The sequence below is a fragment of the Macrobrachium rosenbergii genome, chromosome 14, assembly GCF_040412425.1.
Source record: "Macrobrachium rosenbergii isolate ZJJX-2024 chromosome 14, ASM4041242v1, whole genome shotgun sequence".
Taxonomy (NCBI): domain Eukaryota; kingdom Metazoa; phylum Arthropoda; class Malacostraca; order Decapoda; family Palaemonidae; genus Macrobrachium; species Macrobrachium rosenbergii.
Window position 1 is genome coordinate 47179771 of NC_089754.1, and position 15000 is coordinate 47194770.

The 15000-nt window shown below is 37.6% G+C and overlaps 1 protein-coding gene across 2 annotated transcripts in view; it reads left to right on the forward strand.

Moving 5' to 3' along the window:
- Positions 1 to 15000, forward strand: part of LOC136846093 (uncharacterized) — a 217597-nt gene that overhangs the window by 66643 nt on the left and 135954 nt on the right. For both annotated transcript variants that reach the window (XM_067116810.1, XM_067116812.1), the window contains exon 2: positions 14279 to 14447. In XM_067116810.1, coding sequence (XP_066972911.1) covers positions 14279 to 14447 — 169 coding nt within the window. The remainder of the gene's footprint in view (positions 1 to 14278; positions 14448 to 15000) is intronic.

A 15000-nucleotide genomic window follows, 5' to 3' on the forward strand; every position in this document is an offset into this window, starting at 1 on the left:
AAGACCCATCCACAGCCATTCCTGGAAGGCCATCAATATTACTTCCAAAAGTGGTTGTCTCAATACACAGAGGAAAATAATGAGGGCACTTGATATGCGCACCCAGGAATAATAACAGTTTTAAGAGGTGTCTCTCCACACGACAGTCGTATGACGCATCCTGAATATGAAGCAATTTATTTTCGTAGCGAGCATGTTAAGCGTTGACGTTATAAGAGTTGTGTCCCAGATATAAAATTAGAGAATGTTAAGGAGGTCCAGTACTTAGTTGCTGCAGAGCTTCAGCTAGTTTACATTTTGTCTCTTTAAGGGTTTGAAGTTCAAATATTCAATGTTACAGAATCACAGGAAAAAAGAGATTTGCTTGTCACTTATATTAATATATTGAACAGGTACCATATTACTTATTTCTGGCTCCCCTGGAAAAAATTACATATTGTTTAGTAGCACATTTATCCTTTGAGGTTTGTTCACGTAACCATGGCATGGAGCACATTATTATTTACAGATTAAAGAATGATATCAATATAAAATCTGACTTACCCAAGAAAAATAAAGACCTGCATATCATTTGAGTTTTCTGGGGAACTTCTGTTGACCTTAACAGTAAGTTAGGTGCCTGGTAAGGTCAACAATACGCTGTTATTGTTGAGGGCGGGGTTTAGTGGAGGGGGAAGAGCGAGAGGGGACGAACGAAATAAATATCAGAAATGAGCAAACGGTTCCCCATCAATCTGTATACCGTCATAACACATTTCACTACGGGAGAGCTCAACAAGTTATCTTTATTTTACCTGTACCTGCATACATAAAATCTAAGCTACTGCAGTGTTTCAAGGAAGTCAATTCATTCTATTTAATAATTCTTGTAAAACACAAGTCTATGAAAATGAAGTGTTTTTTAAAAGAAAATAATGGGGTCACTTCTGGGTTACCCGCCGGGCGGTGCTGTAAAATCACACGATCAGAATTATATTACTACTTCGGAAGACGAAGTAACGACATCCCTTTAAAAATTTAAAACATCGTTTAATCTTCCCTTATTGATCGGCTGCAATCATGCAAATGACCATGCACTGTCCTTAATCAGTGACAGACTGACTCCACTGTAAATTTAACTGTCAACGCGCTTCGTCAATTTTTTCATGGCGCTGTTTAAGTCTAATTGCGCTCTGGTATATCGACCATAACCTAACACACCCTAAGGCGTCGTTTCCCACCAAACTCGTCTTAGGAAGCCATGACTCTGACCGTGGGCTTTTATTTCGGGCCCCAAAGTACCAGTCGTCACTAAATCTTGGAATAGCAATGGCGCGCACCAGTTTTACCTAGGTCTATTGTTTACTGAAGAGAGTTGCATAAAACGCAAGACAAGAAAGCAGGTCGTTTGATCGCAGGGCTCAGTCGCTTGTATATCACGGTAAGGTACGGCCCAAGATTATCTTCGCACTTCCACTATAATGTCGTGGCATTTTAGTATATGCCGAGGCTTTGTAAAAGAAGTGGCACATATTAACTCAGGAGACGCAGGCACTTGGAGCGGTGGGAGAAGTTACATAATGAAGTAAAAATTACGATGATCTAAACGATGGTTCATTACTGATGGGAAGAGGAAACTGACATGGAGAATTTATAGTTATCCCAATCTGCATAATATAACCCTAATTTTATCATCTCTGTAGGCCTAAGAAGCCTTAAAAACTAAGCCTTGCTATCTTAAATTATCCACTGATGGGTTTTCAGTGGCTAGAGAGAGAGAGAGAGAGAGAGAGAGAGAGAGAGAGAGAGAGAGAGAGAGAGAGAGAGAGAGAGAAGGGGAGGAGTTTGGAATCAAAGAAGACGCCGAGCATTGTTCATTAGGTAGTTTTGCTCAAGCACAGTAAATCAAGAAATGGCATCCAGGTACAGGATCACCTGATCAATAGCCTTGGTGTTCCTAACGTTCAAACGCATATCCAGCTGACTGCACCAAGTCCGAATCTGATTTACATCTCTGTAACCTACCTACCAGCTACTTCATTTCCCTCTACGTTGCATAATATACATACTCTGCTATGTGATTTCTATGTCAGCATAGTTGTTACCAGTAAAGATTTAAATCTGCAAAGGCCACAGAACACCTTTTTGGAACACCAGACATCAACATCCACAACTCAACAGAAGCGTCACCAAAACAACTCTCTGCGATTGTTCACTTGAACATAAAACCAAGACTTATCTCGAAGTAACTGATTACCTAGTTTATAGTTGATCGCAGGCAACGCTAAAATCTATCTGAATGCATATAGAACTGTTCATTATCAAAACTGTCTTGGAAGTAACTGGTTGGACCTTCAAGGACATCACAAGCAATTAATTGCCTCGTAAAAGAGCGCTGAACTTCAGGAAGCAAGCGAGCGAGCGAGAAGCTTACGTAACTAAGCGTCGAGAGATGGAATATTCAACAGCGCGGAGCTCCAGCAGGAACGAGATTTACTGGTAATGTCATCTGTGTTCATATCTTTAAACAAGCATGGCACTAATTAATTTCCTCCCCTCTGGAAAGGAATTACATTTTGTTCGAAATGAAAAAGGGATAAAATGTGCAAAAGATTCATGTAATCACTAGTAGTCCCATGACGAGTTCTCCATTCGTAAATATACGTACTTCAAAAGGTTTACTGGCATTATAACGTATTCACTGTGATGGGAGTGAAGTATTATTATAAGACGAATAAACAGAAAATCTGTCCATATCATCTGAGGTCTGATAATTTTATAATAGTCTTTTGTGCGCACTATCTCACAAGTTCCCAGCTTCCTATCTCAGGCGAAGACAGGTCGATCTGGGCAAGTTCCGTCAAAACCGTTGTGCTTTTGGTGATCATAACAGTAAATCAGGTACCTGGTAGACTCAATAATGCGTTGTTATTGTAGGGGATGTGAATGGAGGGTGGAGATATATATATATATATATATATATATATATATATATATATATATATATATATATATATATATATATATATATATATATATATATATTAAATCAAATATATAACTTGCATTACACTCACAAATATTAAACCAAAAATATCACTTGCTATCAAATTCACTTTCATGTGGGCATAACTTACACCCAAGTGGAGTTATAACTGATAAGTGCATCAGCCCAGCCAGGATTCGAACTTGTTCCTTTTGGTTTAGATACAGCCTTATACAGTCAGCTTATCTATTCGGCTATCGATCGATCGATCGAGAGAGATTGATTGATTGATTATGAAATTTAGGTCTTGAAAACCAAGCGTGAGAGAGAGTTCTGTGACCTTGCCCTTTAGATCTCCTAAATTGTGATATAACGTACAAGAATATTTATATTGCAATGGCGGTCCCATGTACTTATTGCATTAGTGAAAGTGTACGTTTTAGATTCATATTGTGCATATGAACTTGTGATGAATATTATCGCGAAATAAAGTCACCGTTACTTAATTCAATTTGCATAACAGAATGTTGACGAAAAGCTTGGAAACTAAGAGTGTTTATTTTTAGTTTTCTGTAAAAGAAAACTATTGTGCCGGCTTTGCCTGTCCGTCCGCACCTTTTTCTGTCCGCCCTCGGAATCTAAAAAATTTACGGAGGCTAGAGGGTTGCAAATTGATATGTTGATCATCCACCCTCCAATCATCAAACATACCAAATTGCAGCCCTCTAGCCTCAGCAGTTTTTATCTTATTTAAGGTTAAATTTAGCCATAACTGTACCTCTGGCAACGATATAGGGCAGGTCACCACTGGCTCGTGGTTAAAGTTTCGTGGGCCACGGCTCATACAGCATTATACCGAGACCACCGAAAGATAGATCTATTTTCGGTGGCTTTACAATACGCTGTAGCGGCCGTACAGAAAACTCGATTGCCTTCGGCACATTTTTTACTAGTTCCTAAAGGGGGCAGATATCCCGCAGTTTCTTTTTATATAGGGGCAGCCTAAAAGAATGAGGAAACACAAAGGAAAAAGGAGATTTCTGTATTCTATGAGTGAACGGCAGAAATAGGATTTACCTTTATTTGATCACTGCAACTCCAAATGATCTCCCATTTCAAAACGACATTCTTCTCTTTAAGTCCTTTTCTAAAAGTTTTTTTTTTTATTGCAACTCTCCTTCGTAAATAATTACGCACTCACGTAACAAGCTGGTTCTTGGAAATTTGCTAAACCGAAGTTCACTGAATTTAACTCAAGCTGCGTTTGATGTTTGCCGCGCCATGACACTGTTAATTATAACTTGAGTTGGAATGGCGTCCTTTTGGGAGTAATTTCACTTAATTAGCATTTTTTCTTTGATGAAGAATTATTTCTATAATCCTCGTGCAACTGATTATTATTATTATTATTATTATTATTATTACTATTATTATTATTATTATTTCTAAAGCACACCCTCTTTCAAACTAATTTCATCCTTTTTAATGAAATTTATTATTATTATTATTATTATTATTATTATTATTATTATTATTATTATTATTATTATTATTATTGCTCTAGTTACCGTTACCTTTCATAATAGTAATCATTTTGCTATTGTCGAAGTTGTTAATGGCGTCTTTATTGGCATTCGTCGGCGCTATTGTTTCTATTGTGGCGCCTTCTATTACTCTTGTTAATGACTTCGCTCTTGTTAAATAGTGACTCTGCTGTTGTTGTTCATGTTTTCACGGCGGAGAGTTCGAGTACGACTTGACGAAAACGACATGACCAACTAAGACTAAGTCCTTCCCGAGTACGACTTGATGAGAATGACACGACCAACTAAGCCTAAGTCCTTCCCTAGTACGACTTGACGAGAACGGCATGACCAGCTAAGCCTAAGTCCTTCCCGAGTACGACTTGATGAGAACGACATGACCAACTAAGCCTAAGTCCTTCCCGAGTACGACTTGACGAGAACGACATGACCAGCTAAGCCCAAGTCCTTCCCGAGTACGACTTGATGAGAACGACTTGATGAACCAACGACCAACCCTAAGTCCTTCCCGAGTACGACTTTGAGAACGACGAGAACGACATACGACCACGCATGACCAGCCTAAGTCCTTCCCGAGTACGACTTGACGAGAACGACATGACCAGCTAAGCCTAAGTCCTTCCCGAGTACGTCTTTACGAGAACGACATGACTAACTAAAGCCTAAGTCCTTCCCGGGTGCGACTTGATGAGAACGACACGACCAACTAAGCCTAAGTCCTTCCCGAGTACGACTTGACGAGAACGACATGACCAGCTAAGCCCAAGTCCTTCCCGAGTACGACTTGACGAGAACAACATGACCAGCTAAGCCTAAGTCCTTCCCGAGTACGTCTTTACGAGAACGACATGACTAACTAAGCCTAAGTTCTTTCCGAGTATAACTTGACGAGAACAACATGACCAAGTCAAAGTCAAGTGGTCCCTTCTCCGTCCACTTTACATCAACTACTTCCCTCCTCTCTTTCTCCTGCTTTTATTCTCCTGTCAGTGAAACGGATTCTGACCTTCTGCCCTCCGTCTGAGGGAGTCTGACTCGACTTCAATCTGACGTTGCAAACGCTTCCTTCGCTTTTATTCTTTTCCTTCAAAACTTTTCCTCCTTTTTCTCGATTCAAGAGCATTCAACTATGCGTGGTTCCTCCAACTGTCGTTATTTACTACGTTTTGTCTTGTAGGAACTAAACTTTCGCTTGGTTTATTTGATTGGATTGTTTTTATGCTGTTCTTAGTTATTCTTGGTATTCTTTTTTAATGTTTTTTTTTTCTGGTTACAGATGTGATCTTTTTATAAGAAACAAATTTGCCTTTTTAGGGAGTTTAACAATTTTGTCTCATTTCTTGTGTAACATAAGATCTCATGAGAGTCAAACATTACATGGTTGTCTCAAAACAAGTTTCTGTTTGATCTAAATGTAAAGGTTTCTCACGGAGGTGATATGTTTTGTTTCTTTCATTTACTTAATATATTCAACGACTTTTTTTCTCAACTTTTCGTTGAATACGGTTCAAGCATAAGGTATTTTTTTTTTTTTGTATAACAGGCTTTTCGTTATTTGCAGTGCAAATGAAAAACTTTGGTTGTTATACAAATTAAAAACCGTCTGTTCGATCTATAATAAACTGGTGTCAATATCAATATGAACAAGTAAAAAAATGCTCCGAAGTTTCTTCGGCGCATTCGAGTTTTCTGTACAGCCGCTACAGCGTATAATCAAGGCCACCGAAAACAGATCTGTCTTTCGGTGGTCTCGGTATAATGCGGTATGAGCCGCGGCCCATGAAACTTTAACCACGGGCCGGTGGTGGCCTGCCCTATATCGTTGCCAGAAGCACGGTTATGGCTAACTTTATAATCTTAAATAATACCAAACTAATGAGGCTACAGGGCTGCAATTTGGTATGCTTGATGATTGGAGGATGGATCATCAACATACCAATTTGCAGCCCTCTAGCCTCAATCGTTTTTAAGATCTGAGGTCGGACAGAAAAAATACGGACGGACAGACAAAGCCGGCACAACAGTTTTCTTTTACAGGAAACGAAAAAGCCTCTTTTCAAAAGAATAAGCCTGGAATGTGAACCCAGAACCAGGACTGTACGAAGCCTTCTCGGATTAATGTAGGAAAAGGTCAACGAACCCTATTAGTTCTACCTGGGCTAAATGTGGCCCAAACTGTCAGTCAGAAATGAGACGTTCACGCACTGCCTGACCCCAATATCAAATCAGATACGGATCCGCTTCTTTCGTATGAATTGCAAATATAGAAATCAACGCACGAGGGCCCTTCCCTATTCCAATGCACATCAACTTTCAGTTCCCAGTGACGATATTGCTTTTCGCATGTGTATGCTGCATTAATATACGCAGATTTCCTCGTCAATTTCACAGCGGATTAACTTCCGAAGGTAGACGACTCCTAGGGGAGCGAGTTCACCTTTTCCACCGAGTTTACACATTCATGTGCAGATTCTGAGCGCGGATAAGAGAGGCGTTGAACAAACCTGACTTGTAAAATACGAAAAGCATTTCGATGAAACATGCAGCATACCTCGGCAGTCTGCGGCAAGCATATTCATAATGATATTCGATATCCTACGTTCTAAGTAAAATGGAAACAGGACACTGAATTTCGAAGTGACTAGAAATCAGTAATCGAAGCAAAGACATTGGTGTATCGATGATAAAAAATAATTAAAATGAAAAGATATCAATGAAAACGTAATAATTGCGAACAAAAAAAAAAAAAAACAGCAACCTGAATCTTGCCAGGTTCTGCGTTTGCTATAAGATGACTCACTGATTATGTCATCTCATACTTGTAAGAACAGAATACGCGATACTCCTGACATTTGAATCTTGCCGGCACGTTAAACACAATGAATCATGTCATCGGAATTTTCTAATGTTTCGTTACAAGCGCGATCTTGATCTACACCGCCTGAGTCGAATACAAGACGCATATTCGGTTACGTCATCTGAATCTTGTCCGCAAAAGAAAAGATGGCGAATCTTAAAATATGTCATCGGAATACTGACATCTCCATACACAGTCATTCTTGAATCATGGTATTCTTTTCATTTCTCATTCTACGACTACAAGATCACGTCATCCGAATCTCCTCAGTTCTTGCGAGGATCACCAGTCCACGATACACTTAAATTTCCGAATGACGTTATCTGGATCTTCTCAACTTGACACGACCAGACTCAAGACGCCATTTTGTCTACAAATTTATATATTGTCAGAATCACGTCATTTAATTTTTATCGGCAAGTCTGAATCAAGTCAGCATTCTAAAACGCAGTGAATTCACAATCTTGTTGTTGAATCATGTCGGCTTCACGAAACAAAGATTAAACTTTATGCTGATTACTGTCAGCCTTTCATAAGGAACATATCACAGAAGTTTAAAATTATGCTAGTTTCCTCTGTACAGTGAGTCTCAAAACCAGTCACTGAATAGTGTTCGGTCAATATATGCAATGAATCCCATTATTATTCGGTTGTTGAGCCGTGTGGTTAACCCTAAGTCATAAAGCCTAAAGCTAGTTATTATAGAATGCCAGCTAATTATACGGAATGAATCCTACAACGTGTTATTTAATCATGCGAACTCGTCATACGCATTGGACCTTAAATGACTTTTGGGAGAATCGTGAATCCTAGAACCTGTCTTTGGCAATCCCCTGGACACTGAGCAGCAAAAATAGAGATTGCAAACAGTCGACTCATATTAGCACTGACATGCGTGCATGACTTCGCAGTCATACTTTTCGAGGTAAGCTTGGCTCCCCTAAACCTGGCACCCGCCCCCCCCAACCTTTCTTTCTCTTCTATCCTCCCCACTTCCCTATTATCCTCCCTCCCTCCCTATTGCCCAGCTGCTATCACGAAACTAAAGCACGCTTCCCGAGTGAAGCCTGGTAGAAGTAAATATCAACCGACCCCCTCCTCCACTTTTTTTTTAACTTCCAGGGCTGAGTCTATAATTATCGGAGTGGAAGACTCCGTGCTTGAAAGTTCAGCTATATGGAGGGTTTTGAAACTCTCTCTCTCTCTCTCTCTCTCTCTCTCTATATATATATATATATATATATATATATATATATATATATATATATATATATATATATATATATATATATATATATATATATATATATATATATGTGTGTGTGTGTGTGTGTGTGTTTCTGAAAACAGGCGCTTGTGTATGTAGCTACGTGTGTTTGTGTGAGTGCCTGTGTGAAGACGTCACGTGATTTGACGTTCATTGTTTCTTGGTCACGAATAAAGGGGAAAATAAACACACGGCTTATTTCATTATGGTATATATATATATATATATATATATATATATATATATATATATATATATATATATATATATATATATATATATATATATATATATATGTGTATATATATACACACACAAAAATAATACTTAAAAGAAAATTTTATGGAACCATTACGGAACGGATGGATTGCAGGGCTCATTAAAACGTTATGTATAATTGAATAAATTTCTCCTAAGGCCATCAAATATATTCTTACCTCATCCACAAATAGCTGAAAATTCACAGAATTCTAATCCGTAAAATCAATGACATTTTAAAGTCGCAGGAACATTCTACAAATGAGAGAATCAGACAGTGTTTATAAGAAGGACATCTGTGCGATGAATGGCTCTGATTTTACTACGCCCTTCAAGTAAAAATAGTAAGACCATTGCCGCTTTAATTTCCAAGTCTTATCGACTGCATTAACTTATTTTACCCCAAACCTTAGAAAATAATACAGCTGTCTAATACTTTCATAATTTGCATTTTTATTTAATTATTAATTTCTTAATTTATCTGTTTTTCTAATAACTGATCAACTCTTTCTGCATTTCCAATCACCTTCTGTTCCTTCTGTCGAGTGAACACCATATTCTTTGGAAGCTTCAATTTCAAGTCAATGCCTCTATGGGCTTACTTCACATGAATAACGTTCATCTTTTGATTAATAATAATAATAATAATAATAATAATAATAATAATAATAATAATAATAATAATAATAATATATTGGTTAGAGACCCTCTTTCAAGCAAGTGCTATTGAAAGAAATTGCTGCATCAGCTGCACTGATCTTACTCTGTGCAAGATCAGTCCAGCTGATGCAGCAATTTCTTTCAATAATAATAATAATAATAATAATAATAATAATAATAATAATAATAATAATAATAATAATAATAATAATAATAATTTACACAGATTTCCTAAGGCGAGTGATAAGCAAAAGTAAAAGCTGAAAATAAAATGTTTCAAATCATATCTCAACCTCTTTTATTATCTTAGTAGATAGATAACCCTTTATTAATACCTGCGCCCTCCCCAAATAAGCAATATCGTTTCCCCCTTCTCACAAAGGCGGCACTTCATTGGCCGGAAAATATTCCCTCTGTCAATACGATCAGTCCCGAGGAGTCAGTCAGTCCCTCCCTCCCCCTCCCTTCTCGCTCGACCAGCAACCCTCACCTCGCTCGCTTCAAACGAATCCACAGGGTTGCTCTAAGACGGGGCCATGCAATGAAGAAGGGGTTAAAGGTAAAAGGTCTTTGCTCTTGGAGAGAGAGAGAGAGAGAGAGAGAGAGCGAGAGAGAGAAAGGACAAAGGTTTTGTTTTAAAAGAGAGAGAGAGAGAGAGAGAGAGAGAGAGAGAGAGAGAGAGAGAGAGAGAGAGAGAGAAGGAAGAAAAAAGGACAAAGGTTTTGTTGTATAAGAGAGAGAGAGAGAGAGAGAGAGAAAGTAGGAAAAAAGACAAAGGCTTTGTTTTATGAGAGAGAGAGAGAGAGAGAGAGAGAGAGAGAGAGAGAGAGAGAGAGAGAGAGAGAGAGAGAGACCAATGTCAAGGACCGTTCTTCAACAAAAGTTAGGAAGAAAAAACGGAGTAAAACAATGCAGGTAATTTTCTCTAAAAGTTATTATACACGCGCGCGCGCGAGTACACACACACACACACATTATATATATATAATGTGTGTGGAGAGAGAGAGAGAGAGAGAGAGAGAGAGAGAGAGAGAGAGAGAGAGAGAGAGACGCTAACATCAACAATGCTGGAGGCTTGTTTACACCTAAGAAACCCCTCAAAATAATGCCATCAGCCGTCGGCTGCAAAATGCACTGATCTTGTTGACACCGACCATAGACGCATACTCTGCGTCACCACTACATTCACACTTAACACTGGATGAATTCTTTGTGCAGAAAATTTCCACAAAATAAGCCGCTTCATACTCCTACACATAGGGCTCATAAGCATCTCATCTAAACCCTTACACAGCGCTATTTACCTCTATGTGATTGAAAGCACGCTAGCAATCTCTTGATTAATATTACGGCTCCTTTACAAAATCACTTCCAGAATGCCAGTCATACAATAATACCATCAAGTGCTAATGTTATGCATTTGTATGTATGTATATATACACGCGTATATATATATATATATATATATATATATATATATATATATATATATATATATATATATATATATATATATATATATATAATATGTACATATACATGTACATATATATACATACTACATACATATATATATATATATATATATATATATATATATATATATATATATATAAATATATATATATATATATATATATATATATATATATATATAAATATATATATATATATATATATATATATATATATATATATATATATATATATATATATATATATATATATATATATATATATGAAAGACAGACAAACAGAGAACGCAAAGTAAAAAATTGTGAGAGGGTTATCAGATTTGATATTAACCAGTAGATTTCTTGCTTCAGAGCTAAAGATCAAGCAAGTGGAAAAAGTGAGTGGTGAGTTGCGTGCAGACATAACCACGGGGGGGAGAGAGAGAGAGAGAGAGAGAGAGAGAGAGAGAGAGAGAGAGAGAGACGCCACGAAGTCGTCAACGCTCGCCATGAAACTGGACTAGGGACGGACCATGGACGAAAGAACCGTGGTGGGAAACCCATTAGAGATCGTCACAGGATTGAGAAAATCCTGATAAACAACGCGAAGACACTTCTAACGATACTCGAATTAGGATCTATTTCTTTCTCCTTCAGTTTTCTCCTGATTCTTTTAGCCTTATTGACAAACCACAGTCTGGTAGACCATGTGTTGGTGAAGTAACTGTTACATCTGTAGAACAATCCTTTGAATGAAGCCAAAGAAAGAGTCTAAGACGAGCATCTTTGGAGACCAGGCCTTCTAAATCTACCGTGCATAAGAATCTACGGAAAAAAACTTAAAAATGAAAACGTTCACAAAATTTTGTACTAATACACACGTACTTTTTCATAATTATATATGTACACATTTACAGAAGCATTTAAGTAATAAAAAAAATCCACAATCATTATATAAATACATTGTATTAATATGCAATAGACAAAACAAAGCTTTTCGAACACGTGAACGGTGTTCGAAAGCCTTTTTTAATCTCTTGCATATTAATTCAATTTATTTATATAATTGTGGATTACTTACTACTTAAATGTTTATGTAAATGTGTACATATATAATTATGAGAAAGTACGTGTGTATTAGTATACTATTTTTCCCGTAGATTTTTATGCACAGATTTTGAAGCACTGCACTTTAATGCAGTCTATGTAATAAATATAAACTGGATTTTCGTTACATAATCATTTATAACGATTTTGTGAGTTTCTTAGCTACCTAAATGTTTGAATAAACTTTAGCAAACTTTCGCGTAGACTTTTCCATTTCATCCAGAATGCCATTATTTGCAAACCAGCCACGTTAAAAGCGTTTGCATTGGGTCCAGTGATAATTAAACCCATAAAAATCCGTCGCCAACTGAAATATGTATATTTGCAAGTTGAAATACATCCTGCAGCCTCCGTCAGACACGTAAATGAATACATTTATATTTAAAACTCTCACTGCGTAAGTGGAATGAACATTTATAAAACATTCGTTGCCGAGTGCGGGTAAATGTTTGAAATGTTGCTGAGTGCAGGTAAATGTTTCGAATGTCTGAGGCCACGGAGATTAATTTAGTACATGACAGGAAGAGGGGTATGAAGCAACAACCTTCATCTCAAAATGTTATCTGAAACAAAACACAAGAAATATATACCCCATGTTGTATATTTATATGAACTCCCACGTATAATTGCCACGCATGAGGTCTTTGAAGATCTTAATTGCGTTGTGTTCCAGAAATAAAATCTCCATAATTAAGTTCAGTTACATGAATTGAAAGCCCTTCCATGAAAGCAAGTTTAGTAATTTTATACCAAAACATTTCTTGCTGAACGACGAAAACATTCATGACGTAAGTTCACTAAATCAATTCTTAAAAGACAATGCTTTGCATATTTTTCATTATCATTTAACAAGTTTTCAAATGCGGTTAGTTAGGAATGGTTGACTTCTGTAGGTAGGGAATGAGAACAATACTTTTTAGTTTTCTGAAAAGAAAACTATTGTGCCGTCCGCACTTTTTTCTGTCCGCCCTCAGATCTTAAAAACTACTGACGCTACAGGGCTGTAAATTGGTATGTTGATCATCCACCCTCCAATCGTCAAACATACCAAATTGCAGCCCTCTAGCCTCAGTAGTTTTTATTTTATTTAACGTTAAAATTAACCATAATCGTGCTTCTGGCAACGCAACAACACGGGCCACCACGGTATATTATACCGAACCACCAAAAGATAGATCTTTTTTCGGTGGCCGTGATTATGCGCTGTACAGAAAACTCGATTGCGCCGAAGAAACTTCGGCACATTTTTTTACTTGCTTATTCTTCGCTTCTATTTATCAATTCTCTATTTTTTAAGAATAAGGAACTAGGATTTTGTAACAAGAAAATGGCTCTTTGACAACCTTTCGTAGCGTCAGCTACAGTTAGTGTCAGTTCTTACTTCGTAAGCTAACAACACAACTAGATATATTTTGCTTTGTTAATAAGGAGATATTTCTCTGCCTTGTTCCTTCTTGAATTCATCTGTAATTCAATATTTATTCGTAAAAAATTAGTAATTTCTTAATTTAACCATGCATTCATTCATATACCCACCTGTCTGTTAGACTATACATCTGCCAGTCTACTAATATCTTTTTGACTGAACAACTGCCAGTCTACTTATATCTTTTAGACTGTACAACTGTCAATCTACTAATATCTTTTAGACTGTCAATCTACTAATATCTTGATCTTTAAGACTTTGCAACTGCCAGTCTACGAATATCTTTTAGACTGTACAATGCCAACCTACTAATATCTTTATCTTTAAGACTGTACAACTCCCAATCTACGAGTACTGATGTCTTTTAGACAGTACCACTCCTAATCCACTAATACTTTTCAGACTGTACAGCTGCCAATCTACTAATATCTTTATCTTTAGGACTGTACAATTGCCAATCTACTAATATCTTTCAGACTGTACAATGCCAATCTACTAATATCTTTATCTTTTATACTGTGCAATTGCCAATCTACTAATATCTTTCAGACTGTACAATGCCACTCTACTAATATCCTTATCTTTAAGACTGTACAATTGCCAATCAACTAATATCTTTCAGACTGTACAACTGCCAATCTACTAATATCTTAATCTGTTAGACTGTACAACTGCCAACCTACTAATCTCTCCACCTCAGTCATCCAGACACTGAACTTCTTAAATTTTTTCGCCGACAGGTCAACATAGAATTGCGATCGAGAGTCCGACGGCAAGATGCAGAGTTTCTGGACACGTCCATGGGCTACACGGCGTCCAATCCGGCCAGAGTCAGGAGACAACCGTCCAGGGTCATCTTCCTCGTCCCAATGCACGGCGGCATTTGGACGCTGTGTGTTGGGTTGTCAGGTGAGTGTTGAGGAAATAATAATAACTTAACCGGAAATGTATTTTTTCAAGCGGTGGCTGCAATCGACGACTGTTGATTTATGGAAATTAGGCTATGGAGCCAAGAGTACTTCCGGCCATTCCGTGCTCAATAGTGAAATTAGGGTGTTGGAGTGGCTGGATAACAAGATGTCAGAAAGGACATTGGAATGGAATGGAATGTTAAATTTAGGCCACAGGCAAAGCGCTGGGACCTATGAGGTCATTCCGCGCTGAAAGGGAAATTGCGAATAAGGTTTGAAAGGTGTAACAGGAGGAAAACCTCGCAGTTGCACTATGAAACAACTGTTAGGAGAAGGTTGAGGAAAGTAAGATGGAAGAAAGAGAATATGAACGAGGGTACAGTAAAAGGAACCAAAGGGGTTGCAGCTAGGGGCCGAGGGTACCCCGCAAAGAACCTTAAGTAATGCCTACAGTCCACCACGTGACCTGCACTGTAGGCACTACATCCCTAAGGGGAGAAAGAAAGCTGGAACATGGAGGTTAAGTAAAAGACTAAAAAGTGGGTGCAGCT